Source organism: Apaloderma vittatum, unplaced genomic scaffold (genome assembly GCF_000703405.1).
Source record: "Apaloderma vittatum isolate BGI_N311 unplaced genomic scaffold, ASM70340v1 scaffold34028, whole genome shotgun sequence".
Lineage (NCBI taxonomy): Eukaryota > Metazoa > Chordata > Aves > Trogoniformes > Trogonidae > Apaloderma > Apaloderma vittatum.
The window spans coordinates 22,160-40,267 of NW_009731877.1; the positions used below are offsets into that span (position 1 = coordinate 22,160).

The window sequence follows — 18,108 nt, forward strand, 5'->3', positions numbered from 1 at the left end:
AGTAGTGAAGGGACAAACTGGCAGGAGCAGCCTACAGAGCTGCCTGATACCCCACAGAGCAAACCCCATTGACGTCAACAAACAGACAACTGGGAGACATTTGTCCCTGTTGTTCCATTAAACCCTGTGCTCCCCCCAGCTCACACCCTCTCGAGGAGAAACTTGAGAGACAAGGGTTCATTGAAGAAAACAGGGAAGTACCAGCAGTGCCTGGGTGGCTTTCCCAGGAACACTGGCCTGAGGGATCACCGCTGAGCAGGAACATTTCTTCCCTGTTAAGGGGGGATGAGGTACAGCTAGGAACTTCGCCTGACTTTTCCTCAGGAACATAGGAATCCTCCTCTCCCTGCAGCACCCGCTCATCCCATGCCCAGAGCTTTGCTGCTGTCTGTTAATATTCAATAGAAGTTACATTAGGTGCATGACCAGCTAATACTGAGCAAACATTTGGAAAACATCATGGCGTGACTGAACTCGGGGGCCTGCTCCTGATAACAAGCAGCATAACCTTGAGAGCTCCTATTTACAGCCGCTGACTGCAGGGCTTTTCTTCTGGCCCAGCCTCATTATTGCTTTTTATCAGGAGGATTTATACATTGCGAACGTATCAATCCAGAGAGCCACCAGCCTAATGCAGGGACTGTTCTGCTTCCCCTGCCATTGATCAATACCTTATTTGAGCAGATGCCTTTGACTGGCTGCCCCTGAGCAATACTGCTTCTGCTCTGGCTGCCGGTGTCTGTAGACCCAAAGCCTAAGTCCTTCTCAAGACTAGACCAAGCAGGGAGGCACATGGCAACCAAACTGTCCTGGGACTCTCATGACGGTAAGGTATGAGAGAGTTCTGTTACTCGGGACAGATAAGTAGGAGCTGTTCTGCACTTCCTTCCTTATTGTAGCTTAGACACAAGTTTTCCAGCTGCCCCTACCCAGTGGAAGAGCTTTCCAAACGGAGCTCACAGAAGTCGTGGACAAAGAAGCCATGCAGATACTCAACTCCTCCATTTCACACATAAGTTCTGGGCTGCAGGCTTGACCATGGCCACCACTTCAGACCCTGTATCCTGAAATCAAAAAACTTGAGAGCCAGATCCTTTGAAAGGAAACGTTCCCATTGAACTCTACAGGCTTTGAACCATGTGCCCGGCTTCTGAAATGAGCCCGTCCCAGGAAGGCCTAGTAAAGCTAATGTGAAAACAGAGCCGTCAGATGTAGTCAGCTCTTGCGGGCAGGGAATCTGGGAAACTGCAGCTAAGGAAGGGGAACGCCAAAAGTCTGTTCTAGTTTTCGGTGCACATTGCCATGAGGGACCTGCAGCTCAGCCAAAATACTCTCTTACAGCTGTTCAAAATGAACGGGACCGAATCAGCACCCGGAGATCAAGTTACGAAGACAGCAGCTTGCCCTCCATCAGTGTCTTAATACAGGCCGAAGTCCTGGCACAACAGGTACCTCTTCTTTTTTCTTTGGGAAATACAAAAGCACACGGCTCTATCTGGCTAGTAGAGCCAGCTGAGTATTTAAAAGCTGGATCTTCAAATTACCACCTCTTTTCTAAGTCAATTATCTGCCAACTCAACGCTGTTTTTTCAAAGACATTTGTTACCTGAAACCATCCCTTTAATGCTCCTTGGTCCAGAACTCAGTTGTAATAGTATGTAATAATCTGTTCTGCTTTGATGGGACACATGAAGGCTGCAGAGCCTGCTGGAAGAAAACAGGAGGGAATCATTGAAATCCAAAGGAGCTGTGGCAGCCTAAGCCAGCCAAGGGGCTGGACTTGCATGGCCAGCCTCCCTTCCCCGTCGCCTGTCAGGAACTCCAGGTTCCTGCAGTTTCACAAGGAATCAGTTTCATGCTTATTTTATGCAGATACTCTACTTGAAATTCCCCATTTCCACAAGTCCACTGCCAAGATTTATTTCCTAGAGTGCTCACCTAAAAAGACAACCCTGATTTAAGAAACTGGATATTGCAAACAGGGTATGTCAAATCAGCACTGTCTGGGAGGACACAGGACAGGAGCTGTGGGGAGGCTTTGGCCGCAAGAACAGGTGATGAGCACGGGGCTGTGCTGGAGGCAGGAGCTGCCGTCCTTCACAGGAGCTAAGGGGAGCAGTACTTCTTGTCCTGGTGAAAATGAAGAGGGGTTCAAGCTGGCAGTCTAAGGTCTTCCGTGCCTCAGGGGTCATACCGTCCTGAAGGCTGCTCCAGGAGATGCTCCAGGACAGGGCGTGCTGTGCTCTGGGCTCCATGCTCGGGCTCAGGCTGTAAGATCTACTTCCCTGGGGAGGGTATAGGCCAGAAAGGCCAATCCTGTACCCAAGCAGTATGTCCAATCTCATCCCACGTCTCACCTTGTCCTACCCAGGCCCTAATATATATAGATACATCCTATAAAAATAACATTGATGCTGCTTATCTCACCCTAGAGGTGTGAGATAATGGGGTCTCAAGTCAGCAGACCTACAAGGGAAGGGCATTTCCAGGACTCCGAATCCTGCAGTGGCATCCGATGTAAGTCTGGAGCAGGGTCTGCTGATAAAAACTACAACCATCGACAAATCCAGGGGAGCTCCTGCTCTCCCATGGAGCACAGAGAGATTCATTAAACAAGGCAGGCTCCAGCACGGTAATTGGTAACTTTTATGTGCCTAGCTAATTAGAACAAGATACTGCTGAGGAGCTGCTTTCTCAGAGATCTCGGGTCACTCACTCAGAGGTCTTTATTTATTTGCTAAGCCTTCCGGGCTCTCTGATTAGGGTAATACACAGTGAGATTTTTACAATCTTATTTATTAAATAATAGCTCAAGAGCTGGAAAGCTTCCAGGTAATGCAACCCGAAAAAAAAAATGCAGGTAGCATTTGAATTCCACTTCCTTGGGGAGGCTGGCAGGGTCCAAGCTGAAAATGCTGGCAGGAACAGGACAGGAAGAGCTGAGGTACAAGAGCACAGAGGGCAGGTGGAGGGCAGCGATGGGGTTGAGTTAATTGCTTACAGAAGCATGAGGATAAAATAGTGACTAAGGGCTAATTTTTAGATGAGCTGAGTGAGCAGCTATGCGTGAGAACTGGGCAGGAGGCTGGGTGCCTGGTTTGGGGAAGATGTTCTTTCCAGCTCTGTGTGACGTACTTGCGGAGCTGTCAAGCCCATCCTTTGCATGAAACAGCCCCGTTTACCTCTGCAACCACCGTGCAAAAACCATGATGTGTTGTGGGCATGTTTGCACACGCACAGTTTTGCCAAAAGGGCTAAAAATCTAGGGGCAGGTGGGAGGTTGTCTTTAAAATCTGTCTTTAGCATTTCAAACTGGGTAATGTCCAATATTTATGTCCTGGGACCCACAGAAAGCAATGTCAGACCTGGAAAGCTACCTTCTGCAGAGACTTCTTGTGCTCATGCTGACTCAGGAGCATTAGTGGAGCCTGCGTGTCTCCTGCCAAAAGCAGCCACGGCAGCTCTGGCCGAGCACTGGCCCTGGAGCAGGGTGGAAGGGGCAGCAGTGGGAACAAGTAGCTTAATTAGCAGCACTGGGCTCATGTGTCCTTGCTAGTGGTGAGGCTGAGCCCCTCTGCTCCCTCTTGGATCATGACTGAGCACATTTGTTTAGTGGGAGGATGATCTTGCTTTTAGAAACGTTTCTCCTATGCTTCACAGTCTATTCAAGGCATGACAGTTTACCAAGATGATCCACAGCCTCAGCTCTGAAGCATTTCATGTTCACAGATGCCCAGGCTGATCTCAATTTGAAATGAGCTGGGCTGGGTAACATATTCAGGGAGCTGGATGTGTAACAGAAAAAAGTAACCGTAGACGCTGGCATCTGCATCAACACAGAACCCATGGGCTGGGGATTTTCCTGTCTACATTTTCTCTGTGGCACTGAAAAGTGAAGGATCCCTTTCTCCTTGCAGATATCATCCCCAGTTCCTGTGATGAACGCAGACATCCGAGGGAAGAAGATCGCCAACATTTCTGACGTTTGTGAATCCATGAAGCAGCAGCTGCTAGTGCTGGTGGAGTGGGCCAAGTACATCCCTGCCTTCTGTGAGCTGCCTCTGGACGACCAGGCAAGTCCTCCCCTGCACCCCGCCTTGCTCAGCCCTGGCGAAGGCAGCGGGGAGCTAAGGGAGAGCCAGGAGGCTGAGACCTCCGAAGAAAATGTGCATTGTTCTGTGTTATCCCGACTGCTGCCGCTGATTGGGAACGGCCTCCATACAATGCCAGCACAGGCCATTTGCATGTGCCGCTAATCAGTCGATGAGCACAGGCACGATAACACTGAGCTCAAATTAGGTACGTAATCAGGTGTGCACTTTGCATGGGACTATCAGTCAATTATTTATTAATTATAGTTTGCACAGCACTTTGAAAACCTGAGGTGCTATTCAAATGCTTAGGGTAATCAGATTTAGTGGCCAGATTTCTAGCCTAAGGTCTACTCAAGACTTAGAGACAAATCTGCCTGTTAATCTTTCTCTCTGCTTCTTGCCTGGGGACATGTCTGTATTCATTCTCCAAGTGTGGAATTATTGAAACTAACCACTAGTTTGCTGCCAAGGCAGTAAGAAAATCTCTCTTCAGGGTTGAAAAACAGGAATATATTTGCATTTAACACAAATTACTAAAATGACATTTGTTAATTCCCTACCCAAGATAAGCACAGTGGTTTTGATATCGTCTGCAAAACTACATCCTCAAGGGGATACAAGAAGTCTCCCATTTAAGTCTAAATTTCAGAGGTCTGCAGCAGATGTTGCAGGACACGATGTGTGCCTGGACTTGAACACCACGTGTGGGGATGGTGGGAAGACTCCAGAGAGAAGTGAAAGCACTTCTGGCAGTGGCCGGCACAGGTCCTGTCACAGCTGGGAGGGTATTTTCAGTCTGCCTGGTGTACAGTCACAAAGCCACCACATGTTCTCTTCAGCTAGAATCAGTTTCCAGCCCTACTGACGTTCAAGTAATTTTTATATCTTGAAGAAAAATTATATCCAGAAAGCAAGAGTATCCAGCTGATTGAAAACCTGCAAATCCTAAATCTGAGCTCCTCAGTAACCACCCAGCAGCATAGAGCCCCGGGGGAATTCAGTGCTGCTAACACTGAAGCATATTTCCCTCTTTTCTATTGTGTGCAAGTGCTAAATTGTTCAAAATGGTACGAAATGTGTTCAACTCCTAATGCAAATACAACTCAAAAAATTATGAAACCCAAGGTGGACTCCAATGGCAAATGACATTTACACAGCAAACAGGCTGCAGCCCCGCGAAGGCTTGGGCAGCTCTCCACAACCCATTGCATCCTTGTGCCATTTGGAACAGAGGCAGTAAACCTGGTTAATACCTCTGCCAACTACAGCAATTTCCACGTGAGCTCATTTTACAATCATGGGGCTGCAAAATTTCTCAAAGAACAAAACAAAACCTAACCCGCCTACCTACAGGGTAGAGGCTGCTCTCAGCAGCTCACAGGCTTGTCTGAACTGAAACAGGTCTTCTGCTGTGACCAGCCATCCTCCATCATGAGCAGTTCCCAATCTGTCCCAAAGGACTTGAAAGGAAAGACTGTGCTGCATTAAAACTAATCAATTATTGCCATCAGTTAATGTCATCAGGGCTTTCAAAGGATGGTGTGAGAAACAGAGGCAGCAGATACTCTAGGGAGTGCAGGAGAAAGGAGAGAAATGCCACGGAGCAGAAATGAACAAAACTACGTGCAAGGCAGCTGCCCAAGGGGCTTAAGAGCCAGTCAAGACATGTCCAGTGGGAACATTTAATGCTGGGAAACACTGTTACTTTGCCATTAAAATGTTGCCTGAGAATGAATCATCGCTGACAATGGTTTTATAGGAAAGGTCATACCCAACCCCTCATTCTTCCTCTGCACCAAAATGTCAAAGTAGCGGGTTTGGTGGGGCAAAACATCTGATTTTCAAGTTAACAGTTCTACTTTGTTGTGTTAAAACTTTTATATTTATCGGAGGTTGTGGAGTCTCCTTCTCTGGAGACATTCAAACCCCACCTGGATGCGTTCCTGTGCGATCTACTGTAGGTGATCCTGCTCTGGCAGGGGAGCTGGGCTAGATGATCTTTTGAGGTCTCTTCCAACTCCCAAAATTCTGTGATTCTGTGATCCTAGTTCAGAATGGAATGATGTATCTCAGATTGATCCCACAAGAACAAATATCAAATTAGATGGTTTTGCTTTGTTGTAATTTACTTTAACCCTCCTCAAACAAACAAATTCTATTTGCATTAGGCAGGAAATTTCTACGCAAGTATTCTGCTCTCCTTTGGGACTCACAGTTTTTCCACCCTTCTCAAAGTTTCATCATATGGCAAAGCTCAGTTTTGCACAGCTCTGGTAGCTACAAGCAGCTCATCTAACTCATCCACCCACATTTAGATCGAGAGAGAGTCTATATTTTGGCATATAGATAAAGGTTCTCCATCATCTTGTGTGCACAGTCTTCTGCAAGGACCTCCATTCTGTTTATTTTGCATAACTCCTCACGCTCTGAAAAAAAAAAAAAGCCTCTCAGACATCAGCATCTTTTCTAACTAGAGCTCTCTTCTGCTGGTGACACATTCTTCTGGCTTTTCTGGTGGGGTAAGATTTCTTTTGACTTCTTTAGATGCTGAGGGATGACACACTGGGAAACGGGACCATTCCCATCAGGACACACTTTTCAGAATCGCTCCATTAATGTTTAACGATTGTTTTCTTCAGCAGAGTCTCCCAGCTGGACATTAAGAAGCCTCTGTGTCAGGCTGTCCAATCGTTAACTTCTGTTTCTGCCTAAATCTCTGAAATTTTTAACTGAAGGAGGGCAAAAGATTCAGAACATTCTCAGGAGCCACTGGAGGGTGTAAAATTAAATACTTCAATCATTAATGTCGGGGCAGAAAAACATCCCTTTGCCTTCCCTGGCCCAAATGCCCGTTGCTGTGGAGGGAACATGGAGCGGCCAGAGGGTGACCCTGCCAGCTGGGCGGACATGGGACCCCACAAGCACGATGCCAATGGGAGGTGGCACGGCCCAGAGGGACAGCAACTGCCCACAGCAGTGGGTCACGCTTCTCCCCACTTCCCAGGCTGGAGCACAGTCCCTGGGTCTGCGCTTGGTGGGAGTTGCCTCGTCCGCAGCTGTGATCATCTGCACTTGTCTGCAGCGTGAACATGTCCCTCTGCTGGTGTGAGGTCCTGGGACAGTCTAGCAGGGTTTTACTCATGACATGTGCCATGAATATGAGATATCTCAGGTGCTGTCTATTACCTACTGGTTTTGCTGGATTTATAGCTGTTTATGCAGAGGAGTAAACCATTTTTCAGCCTCTTTCTCTGACTGTGTCTGTAGAAGGGCTCTCACTCTGCATCCTTGAGTGCAATAAGAAATGCTGGACTTTCTTTTCTGCTTACATGAAATCAGAGCCTTGCGTCTGTTTCTGCATCACCCAGATAACTTTTCCCTGCCCTTGCAGGTAGCACTGCTGCGAGCACATGCAGGGGAACATCTGTTACTTGGAGCTGCCAAGAGGTCCATGATGTTCAAGGATGTCTTGCTGCTAGGTAAAGAGTGCACTTATGCTCCTGGTTCCTCTGTTTCTGCGAAGCTTCCTTGCTGAGGAGAAAGAAAGGGCAGTTCAGTGTTTGTGGGCACCCCTCTTGTAGGGTGGTGGCCTGAGTTCTTCTGTACTTTACCAAGCCTGGTGTAACTTTCAGGTGCAGCTAGGCCTGGCTAATGTTCACATTAAGGCCACAACATGTGGTAAAGTTGGGGGACTGTGAACACTCACATTACCCTCACAGGTTCACACAAGCAGGCTATGGTGTGATTAAGAAAAAGGCTGTCGCTCCTCAGTCAGCTTTTCCTTGCATGAGTGATTCCAGTATAAGGAGAGGCTGCTGTGGCAACACAGATCAGCACTTCTGGCGGGCTGAGCCAAGGAAGAGTAGGAAGAGCTTTCTTAAGTCTTCCACCCTCAAAATTATCTCAGCATTGGTTACTCGGTTTTGAACTCCTTGCCACCATCGGTAAGTCTTGGGCAATGACAAGGTGATGGTCTCTGTTCTGTTTGTCCCAAGGAAACGACCACATTATCCCAAGGAACTGCCCCGAACTGGTGGAGGTGAACCGTGTAGCCATCCGCATCCTGGACGAGCTAGTCCTCCCCTTCCATGAGCTGCAGATAGATGATAACGAATATGCCTGCCTGAAAGCCATCATCTTCTTTGACCCAGGTATGCTCATGCTCGGTGAGTGTTACCATCAGAGGGGACTAGTCTGGGTTATGCTGACTAATCCTGTCCATGAATTGTGGAAATGCTGCCTAGTATCCTCTCTGAGCCAAGCTGTTCTTAGAGAGAGTGGGAAAGCCAGTGGGAGAACAGAAAACAGGTCCATTACAGCAGACAACAGAGAATCAGAGACAGTTCACCTCAGTCCGCACCCAGACTTCATGCTATCACTGCAGGGCAGCTCCAAGGGAAGCAGCCTGGGTAGTTTGCTCTGGGGGTTGTTTCAGATGCTAAAGGACTAAGCGCCCCCGCCAAGATCAAGCGGATGCGGTACCAGGTGCAGGTCAGCCTGGAGGACTACATCAACGACCGGCAATACGACTCACGGGGCCGCTTCGGGGAGCTGCTGCTGCTGCTGCCAGTGCTGCAGAGCATCACCTGGCAGATGATAGAGCAGATCCAGTTCGTCAAGCTCTTCGGCATGGCTAAGATTGACAACCTGCTGCAGGAGATGCTGCTGGGAGGTGAGTACCGGAGGGTCCTACAAGAGGTCTCTCGGTGTTCCCTGATCACAATCCCTTTGAGACCCCCCATAGCCATTGCCTCCTACCTGAAAAAGGTGGAGACACCCTGTTTGCAGGTCAGCCCTTGGCATGTAACAAAGGGTCCTTCACTTCTACTCACCTAAAGAGATGCATTAGCTGTGCATCTGTTCACAGAGAGGTGTCCCCATGCATGTAGACAAGCTTTGCTGCGTGTGTAGGCAAGCTTTGCTGCGCAACGCCCAAACCCCTCTCAGCCAGCGATTGCACCAACCTTCCTCTGTGTCAGAAGGGAGTCATCACAACAAAAGGCCACAGCTCAGGTTCAAAGAGCATCACAGGGTTCCTAGTGGGAGCATACCATGGGGCAAAACAAAATGGAAAGTTGCCACTGTACTATTCTTTATGTGGAGGTGTGACTCGGGTAGAGAGGAATATAATCCTGTGTAAGAGGAAATGCAGGCAGCAAGCAGGGGTTAGTGAACCCAAGGTATCCACAGAGGAACATAGGAAGGGTGTGCTCCAACCACATGTGCATAACCTGATCGTGCACAAAGCCTTGGACCTTTCGGTGCAGTGGGTCCGCCCATCTGAGTTGTGTCCTTCTGCCTAGTGGCAACTAATGTCAAATGCGTGTTTTTAGGCTCATCAAGTGAAACGCCGCATGCTCACCACCCCCTGCACCCTCATCTGATCCAGGAGAACCTGGGAACAAATGTTATCGTGGCCAACACAATGCCCCCTCAGATGCACAATGGGCAGATGTGTAAGTATCACCTGAGAGTCGGAGAGCTCCCAGAAGAAACAAAGCTTTCTAGAGTGCCTGTGGAGGTAGTTTCTCTCTCGCAAGAAAATCTCCATGCAAGACAGAGTCTCTGATAAAGAGTGTGAGAAATTCCTATGCAGGAAGGAGGGAAAGACAGAGAGGTGGGTTAGATTAGATTAGGCTAGACTAACTGATTCAACAAAATGTTCCCTGGCAGACTGGAATTTTTACATAGCCCTTAAGGGATGAATAGTCCCATCCACGACCTACCAAAATCATCTGAAAGGCTCTCCTCCCCTTTAGCGGTTCAAACACACCTCACTCTGCCCTCTGCAAAAACACAGGAGAATCTGGTTCATCACCCCGGCCCACCACTTGGAAATTTGAGCTGAGATAACCTCAGCTGACCAAAAACGTGGCCAGTACAGATCGAAATGCCAGCAGCACCTCTCACTCAGTGTTCATTATGGCGGTTCTTCCAGGGCATCTGCCTGTGCCTGTGTGTCCAGGCTGCCTTGCAGCAAACACACAAGGCTTTAGGAGCAACAATTTTGCTACAGAGCCTGCCTTGCTTCCACCTGAACCTCACACAACTGAGGACTGATCCTAGTGCTGACAGGTTCATGAAGCCCTCTTCTAATTTTGTTTCTCTCTCTGTAGCTACTCCAGAAACTCCACAGCCATCTCCACCTGCAGGCTCAGGACCAGAGCAATACAAGCTGCTGCCCGGAGCCATTGCAACCGTGGCAAAACAGCCCACCTCCATCCCACAACCTGCCATCACAAAACAGGAGGTCATCTAGCAATCTGTGGAGCAGCTGGCCTCCTGTAGAAGACCGTGTTGGAGAAAAGCCCAAACTGACTCTGTCACTGTGAAAAGAGAAGCCATCCAGAGGGCCTTGGGTGCAAACACACGGACTTGCTTATTGGATTAGTCCACCACAAGCTGTCTTCCTGCAGCTACAGACAGCATGTGCCACAGGCAGCCTCAAATCTCAGAACTAAGGCCGAACTCTTACTGAAACCCTCAGTCCTTGTAAGAAGGGCCAGATTTCTGCCTCCCTCTGTGGGGAGGATGCAGTGATGCTGGGGATAGAGCAGCTGGCTGTTTGCCCATTGCCGCCTTTCAGCATTCGTTCACCAGACCCTACGAACAAGCAATTCTCTGTGCTGTGTGAATAGAGAGCTTCCCTCCCACAGCCATGCCAGCTCCCCAGACAGTCCCCAGTCCAGCCAAACTTGATGGAGATGGAAGCTCCCCCAGGATCATCACAGCAGGAAAAGGACAAGGGTTTTGCCCAAGCAGCACTGGCAGAACTGCTCCTCAGCCTTGGCTAGTGCCAGGTCTTTGCACAGTGTCACCCTCCAGCACATTAACCCCACCAGCCAGGTCTAACAAACCTTTTCAGCGAATACTGGGGCAAAGTCTGGCCCGTCAGGATTCTCCACAATTCAGATCCTTCTACTTTTTGGGAGATTCTGTTGTTTCTGTGTCATGACTGCCCTCCTGCCACAAAGCTCAGAGAGGCAAGCACCAACATATCTTTCCCTTACACCCCTGACCGCCTCCTCGCTACTGGACTGGGAAGTTGGGGGACCATGGGATTTGGGAGATTAATGGGATGGAGTCATCCCCATACAGGCTGACTGTGGGCAGTGGTGTCCACAATATCACTGGCCCCACCGCTGCCTCTCAGCAGTCAGAAGACCACTGGATGCCTGTTTGGAAGGAGGAAGCAGGAGGAAGGACATATGAAACGAAGAGACCTGTGAGGGTGGGAAGAGCCCGAGCCTCACAGATTGGACCAAGCTCTTGGGCTGCTGCTGGGAGCATCGTGAGCCAGGATCTCCGTTCAGACCCAGCATCTCCGTTCAGACCCAGCTTTGACACTAAGATATGCCATGTAATCTACTTGTTCAGTTCAGTGCCACTCCCTCAGTTTAGAGTGAGTGGCTGATAACACTTTTATAGGTCTCCAGCACATGATAAGAATTCATTCTGGTTCCTTCAGATCTCAGGGGGTTTGAGGCCAGTAACCTCAAACCCACCGTGCTTCGAGTCCTGCTGAGAAGGAAAACAGAGGTCAAGGAAAGACCCTGTCCCACTCAGGCCCCTTGGGTCTGCCCCCACCCGCCCTGCTCCCACCCTGCCACAGTCCTTGTTTCTCTCTCTGTGCCTGCCTGTGCTGCAGCTCCGTAGATCTGACCTTTGGTTTACAGCTGAAGCCAGGAAAGAGGCGCTCCTGTACCCGGCACTTGCTTCTCTGGGTGCCAGCAGGGCTGGAACTCGCCAAGTCCTGCACGACTTCAGGCCTGAGTCATTTTTGGCAGCACAAGGCAAGAGCAGCTCTAACTAGCCAGAGACTGTGGGCTCTGGCCTCTCGGAAGATGAAGCTGGTGGAACCACGGCTGCCCAGAAGTGTCTGTCAGGGACGAATCTGCCAGCCCAGCCAGAGGACCTGCACGTCTGTCCCTTGATCTCCAATGCAAAAATGAAACCCGTCACCTCGCGCTGACGGTGTCAGAAGTATTGTATCGACTCTCAACACCGCTGGCATTGTACCGAGTAATTTATTGCAATGATGAATCCAATCATTTTCTGTAAATTAGTTTGTAAATCACATTGATTATTTATAATTGGGAGATTAAATGCAAAAAAACCCCACATAATAACCAGGCTGTCTTACCCAACTGCAGCAACCTTTCTTCCTGTATGTAGACATACTCTGTGGGGAATCCTCCTTGGTCCATTTACACCAAGCATTCCTTGATATTGTACATTAAATTTTGCTCGTTACTGCCTTCCAATGGAAACAGAGGAATATTTCTTCACTAGAGTTTGTATTCACAAAAAAAAAAAAAAGAAATAAATGCAAAAATATTTTCTAACTTTTCCCAGACAGATGGATTTCTTTCTTCTGGGAGGATTTATTTTAAATCAAGGGGCTCACCTCCCTGTTGGTCTGAGCACAAAGCATATGTGTAGTGAGGAAAAAGCCCAAACAAGTGTTTGATGCTTTCACCAGCTGTCACTATTTCCTGACAAGCCTAACGTTCGCTGGTGTCTGTCCTGAAGCCATGTGTGCTGGAATCATAAGACTGAATAATAACTCCAATTTTCATTAAAAGAAAAACAAATACGAAGAATAAATATTTGCTTTCATGATTCCAGGGAGCTTAAAGACTTGAAGTAACCACACTCTGAAAGCCAAGAAAAGGAAGCCAAAATATGCTATTAGCATTTTGAACATGTTCATTTTTAAGTTGCTCTTGTATTTCAAATGTAACTTCCAAGCACTCTTGGGTGCTGATTCTGCTTTGGTTCTCACACAGCCAACCTGCTGCTGGCAGCAGGTGCAGACAAAGGCAGACTGAGCCAACAGGGCACAATAGGATGACAAAGCGAAAGTCAATTTGTCACCGGTTGTAAAGGTGAAGAAATACACTGACAATTAGAGCAGGCTCTCAATGACTTGATCAGTAGCTGTAGCATGCCCGGGAAGATAGCGGGACGAGGGGAGAGAGGTCCAGATGGCTGTGAAGATTAGGTATCTGAGGAGGAAAAATATCGTGGCCCTGACGTGAAATGAGGCGGGTAGTCTCATCCCAGGTATGAGGGATGAGAAGCAGCCTGATTTTCCATCCCACTTACGCATCCAGTGGCCTCCCAGTGCCCATCACGCTGGTGAAAATTCAGCAGGTACGAGACGCAGGCATGAGATTCAGACTGTGTTTGAGAACCACATGGAGACAGCACCTAGAGCCTGCCCCGATGCCAGGGACAAGGACCTGGGAGAACAGGACAGACCTGAGATAAAACACCCTCAACACTTGTGCACCCACCTTGATCCAGAGCCTCAACACCATCACTGAACACAAAGGTAGTTGCAGGACGTGCATTATCTCAGCACACACACAACCTCTGAGTGTCAGTCCAGTCAAGAGAAGGAAAAGGAGATAGTTCCTTGTCTTTAATGTGGAATCAAAATCAGGACAGTAGCCCTGTGACCCAAGGTTGGTTTTACCTGGGTATATGAACTAAAACCTCCATATATGTAATATCAAACCTTGGAAGCAATAAATACTCTGAGATTTCTTCCCATGAACTCCTCTGTCAAGGTTGCCTTTTATCTGGTTAATGTTAAATCAGTGCAGTCCCTCCAGGAGGTTTCTTATTGCTGGATTCATCTCACCTGGAAAAAAGCCCCACAAACTGCCTCAGAGACAACTTTGTCCTTACACGGCATCCTTGATCTCAATGCTCAGTTCTTCTGTCACTCCAGCCTGGAATCACCCTGAGACTGATCTTGCCACCTGTGGGCTGTGTTTTACCCTGCAGGGCTCCCTGGAGACCACGGGCAACGTCCCATGTCACAGGAGATGGCTGCCATAAGGACAGCTTGTACGGCTCTTTAAGACACAAGTTCCTTACGTTGTTTTTGGACACGAGAGCTTTTTACTGTCCTCTTCTATGCTTGTAACCTAAACTAAGGATGATTTCCTGGAAAGCAGTATCTTTAGCTGCAAAATTTTTTTATGATGTCCAAGAAAAGATCTGTGAAAGTGGTATTTTTAGGTCCTCTGGCCACTATGAAATGCATTCTTTTCATATTCCTTATATAACCTTTATGTGAAATAGCCAACAGGCCTTGAAGCCTTCTCCACAGCTTTCATATCTCAGTGGGGAAAAAAAAAGAAGAAAAAAAAAGAATGGCAAACGAGTTTTATGGCCTGCATATGACAAAAGCAACTATTGCTGCTATTAAACTTGCAAGTGCACACACAGGCAGAGATAGTCATGCACAGCAAGAGGCAACAGGGGCTCAACAACGTGGCACTGCTGAGCCAGGCAATTCTGTGTGCCAGACTGGCCAGCTCCCTCAAGGCTGAGCGCAAATATCACCAACCAATTTGAAAATTCAGGCCACACACTGCACAATCCCTTTCCCGTTCAGAGAGGATGGAAGAGGAAGTGTAAGGTGTGGCCATTTTTCAAGTCCCTCTCCTCATTCCTAATTGAGGTGTGACTCTGATAATCATAAACACACCTAGCACCTGAAAAATTGCCAGCCAGGCCAATAAAAATGGCAATACACTGTCAGCTTCGTTAGGTGTGGAGTGAGCAGGAGAGCTTGGCACAGACAAGACTGCAGTCATGTCCTTCAGTTCAGTGTCCTGTGTAAGAAAGGAGAGCCTGCTGGGGTCTACAGAGCACTCCCCATTCAAGCCCAGGTGGGGAAGAGCTCTGAGTCTGACCTGGATCTTGGGAGGGTTTGGGAACTGTATTTCCAAGGCTTACTTTGGCTTTAGCTAGACCTGGAGTGACGCCAGGCTTGCCTGACTGTGGCTGCTTCATCAGCTTTGAGAGGCCTGAGGCCACCTCTAACTTGGGAGATCAGCTGTAGAAGATAGGGATCGCACAAACCACTGCTCCATTTCAGTCCCTCACACCCGGCTGGGACCTGCAGTCCCTTGTGATCCCATGGACACATGGAGACCAGGGAGTCCTTCTGAGCTCGAGAATCCCACACCAGGTGGCTCTTGCCTGGGGAGCTATCGTGGTTCTCTGCCTCCTCCCAGAAACTGCTACGTGTGTGATGAACAGTGCAAGAGCTGCCTGAGGGACATGCCTGGATATGCATCCGCAGCAGAAAGCACCGAGAGGAAAAGAATTCCTCACTGCAGCTGCCAACCCCCCGCCACTGACTGCAAAAATCATTACAATAAAATAACTCACTCTTACACTTCTCTGTCCCTCTCCAGGGCTCTCCAAAACCTCGCCGTGCCTTATAAACATCCATTAATTAATCCTGCCAATGGGTTAGTATTACTGTTAACCACTGGCATGGAGCACACTGGTTCAAGCATATCCGAGGATCCACTCGGAGATGATTTGCAGAGGATACAAAGCCTTAAAGGTCCATCTAAAGAGACGTGGAGGCCCCCAGCTCATGCACCAGCTAAGATGGCGAGCAACTGAGAACAAAGCTTGAGGCAGAAGCAGCAAAGAGAAACCTTGCCAAATCGCCAATTCCTGAAGCTGGACTACAGCACTTTTGACACAAAACCAATCATTGAGATCCTCACTCTCAGTGGATTTTAGCCCTTTTACAATTACCTTCAGGTGTGCAACTAGAGCAGCATCTTCTCACCTGATGACCTGCTGTGCTGCATACCCATAGAAGGGGCAGTGGAGACAGCTACAGAACTGCAGTCTCTTACATTTTCATTAAAATCCTACTATTTCTTGTGTGCAGCTGCTATCCTGCCCTCTCCTCTGCTCACAGCCCGCCACAGCTGCATTCCTTCACCCTAAGGCTGCGCAAGTGCTTAAGATACTGCTTTGGGGTTACACCCAACTCTGCTTCGCTCCTTCCTGCTGACACAAGGGCCTTTGATAGACACCAGGTTGAAAACCCTGAGAGCAAAAGCATCCAGTCCAACCCAGAGAGCAGCAGTGCCCTCACTGCGCCCCTGGAAAGGATCCTACACCATTTACCAACCGGGTCTGGCAGGAGCAAACCCGAATGCTTCAACGGCTCCAACACACTCGGCAGTGCTGCAGCCATTGCCTTAAGGGACTGGCAAGGAGCACAAGTCCCTGAGCAGCACCTTCACAGGCCCCGTGAGGGCTAATCCTGCCAGGAACCCATCCTACAACCGAGGCAGCTTTCTTTCTTGTGCAGGAGGGCACCACGAAACAACGATGAAAGATTGGGGAAACACTGTCTCAGTTCAGAGTAAACTGGGGCTTGCACTAGGTGACCTGTAAAAGTCCCTGCCAACCCAGACTATTCTATGATTCTATGAAATCAAACTACAGAAATCCCGTAATATTTAAACCATTCAGGGGTCCTGCTAAGCACATTTCTCACCAAACTTCTGCATTGCTGGTTCTGAAGCTAGTAAAGCTAAGGAGAGGGGAACTCTTCTCTCGAAGCCTGGGCTGGGTAAGGCTGCACGTCTGTGTCGCACCACACACTTGGCTTCCTGGTGCTGTAACCGTACAGTTAGCGTGACTCTACCCGCCTGGGTGTGGGGTGCCTGCCTGCGTACAGCTGCTTCGGCAGCAGATGCTACAGATTTGTGTGTATTTGCATATTAGTGCCTGTTTCCACAGCTCTGCACATGGCCTGGTCTGCCACACGTGCATGGGGAGAGCACGTGCAGAGCAGAAGCAGTTCTCCGCAGCACACGCGGCATCTGCTTCCTACAACTGAGATTGTCATCTGTGAGATCCCCTCCTCACAGCACGACAGGGTGTGAGCAGGCACAGAAGCCTGTCCTAGAGGATGCACATTTTAAAAGCATGAATATTTGTGATAACTTAGGGTGTATTTTCTTTCCCTTCACCCTCTGAGCACAAAGGAGTAGCTGTTGGGATTGTATCACACCCAAGCTCCCTGTGGGCCAGGCACCGCGTCCCTCGCAGGTTTACACCAGCCTGGTCTAGCCCTGCCTGGGGCAATTAGTAGGGGCTGCCTTCCCCTACAGCCCTTTCCAGGCAGCTGCACTGGTACAACAGAAGAAACTCCAGCTAGAGATACAACACAGTCCCACACACGGGCAGACCTTGCCCAGCACTACAAGACTCATGGCTCTTTGCTCCGATGCTAAGCAGCTGCCCAAAAAGGTTCTGTAATTTGTGGGGCCCAGAGGTTCCACCTGCACCCCAAGGACCAGAGCCCCCCTCGACCTGAACTGCACATAGATTATCTTTATTACAGGACTGTTATGTTTGCACAGTGTAGTGATTTAATATCAGTTTAAAGCCTTCTCTGTAGCAGTGCTGTTTGAAGTCATGCTCTCTTTTCAGCCTCAGCTTGCCAAGACTGTAAAATGTTTATTGCTAATGGTGGAAAAGCTTAAAGAAGCCAAGATAACTTTCCCAGGCTGGGTATTAAGACTGTTCAGATAAGTAAATGAGTGAAAAGTATTACACGGTCTTCATTAAATATCAACCAACACCAACAGCCATTCATTTATAACACAACGGCAGGGCACGGGAGCACCCAGGAGCAGGGCTGAGAACGGTATGAACCGTGTGTGATAGGAGAGACAAACATGGAAGGGCTGGATTCCCCATGGGGCTCCAGGGGCCGGCAACACAACTCCTGACTGACCCTCCTGCAAATACTGTAGATTTGGAGCTGATGAAGTTGCAGAGTTGGTGCAGTTGGTCTCCTCTCGGCTGGGGAGGCTTGCATGTGGTGCAGTGCGTCCTTCTCCCTCCCGCAGCTGTGAGTAAGGACAAAACTCTCCAGCAACAGGAAGACTGCCAGTGCCTGGATGTTTGTTTTCAGTTTTTAGTTTTTATTTCCTTATAGACAGGTTCTGCCTTTACTGGTTTCCAGTGAGAGGATGCCAACATCAGGTAGAGTAAATTACACAAACTCTTGCTACCATTCCAGTGATTCCACATGCAAGTACTTCGAAGTTCCCGCTCAGCAGGGGAACTCGGTGCTTGAACTCCTCACTTTCATATGCTACGCACTGCTCTCCTTGAGTTCAGCATTGCTCACATTAGGAAAACTGAGATAAGGTAGTCACTTCATTTG

The 18,108-nt window shown here is 48.7% G+C and overlaps 1 protein-coding gene across 2 annotated transcripts in view; it reads left to right on the top strand.

Moving 5' to 3' along the window:
• Positions 1–10,353, top strand: part of HNF4A (hepatocyte nuclear factor 4, alpha) — a 16,621-nt gene extending 6,268 nt beyond the window's left edge. The window contains exons 4-10 of one of the 2 annotated variants that reach the window (XM_009875342.1): positions 1,323–1,448; positions 3,918–4,073; positions 7,486–7,573; positions 8,090–8,245; positions 8,530–8,766; positions 9,428–9,554; positions 10,170–10,353. In XM_009875342.1, coding sequence (XP_009873644.1) covers positions 1,323–1,448; positions 3,918–4,073; positions 7,486–7,573; positions 8,090–8,245; positions 8,530–8,766; positions 9,428–9,554; positions 10,170–10,353 — 1,074 coding nt within the window. The remainder of the gene's footprint in view (positions 1–1,322; positions 1,449–3,917; positions 4,074–7,485; positions 7,574–8,089; positions 8,246–8,529; positions 8,767–9,427; positions 9,555–10,169) is intronic. The other variant, XM_009875343.1, reaches the window with a different exon arrangement.
• Positions 10,354–18,108: the final 7,755 nt, after the last annotated feature.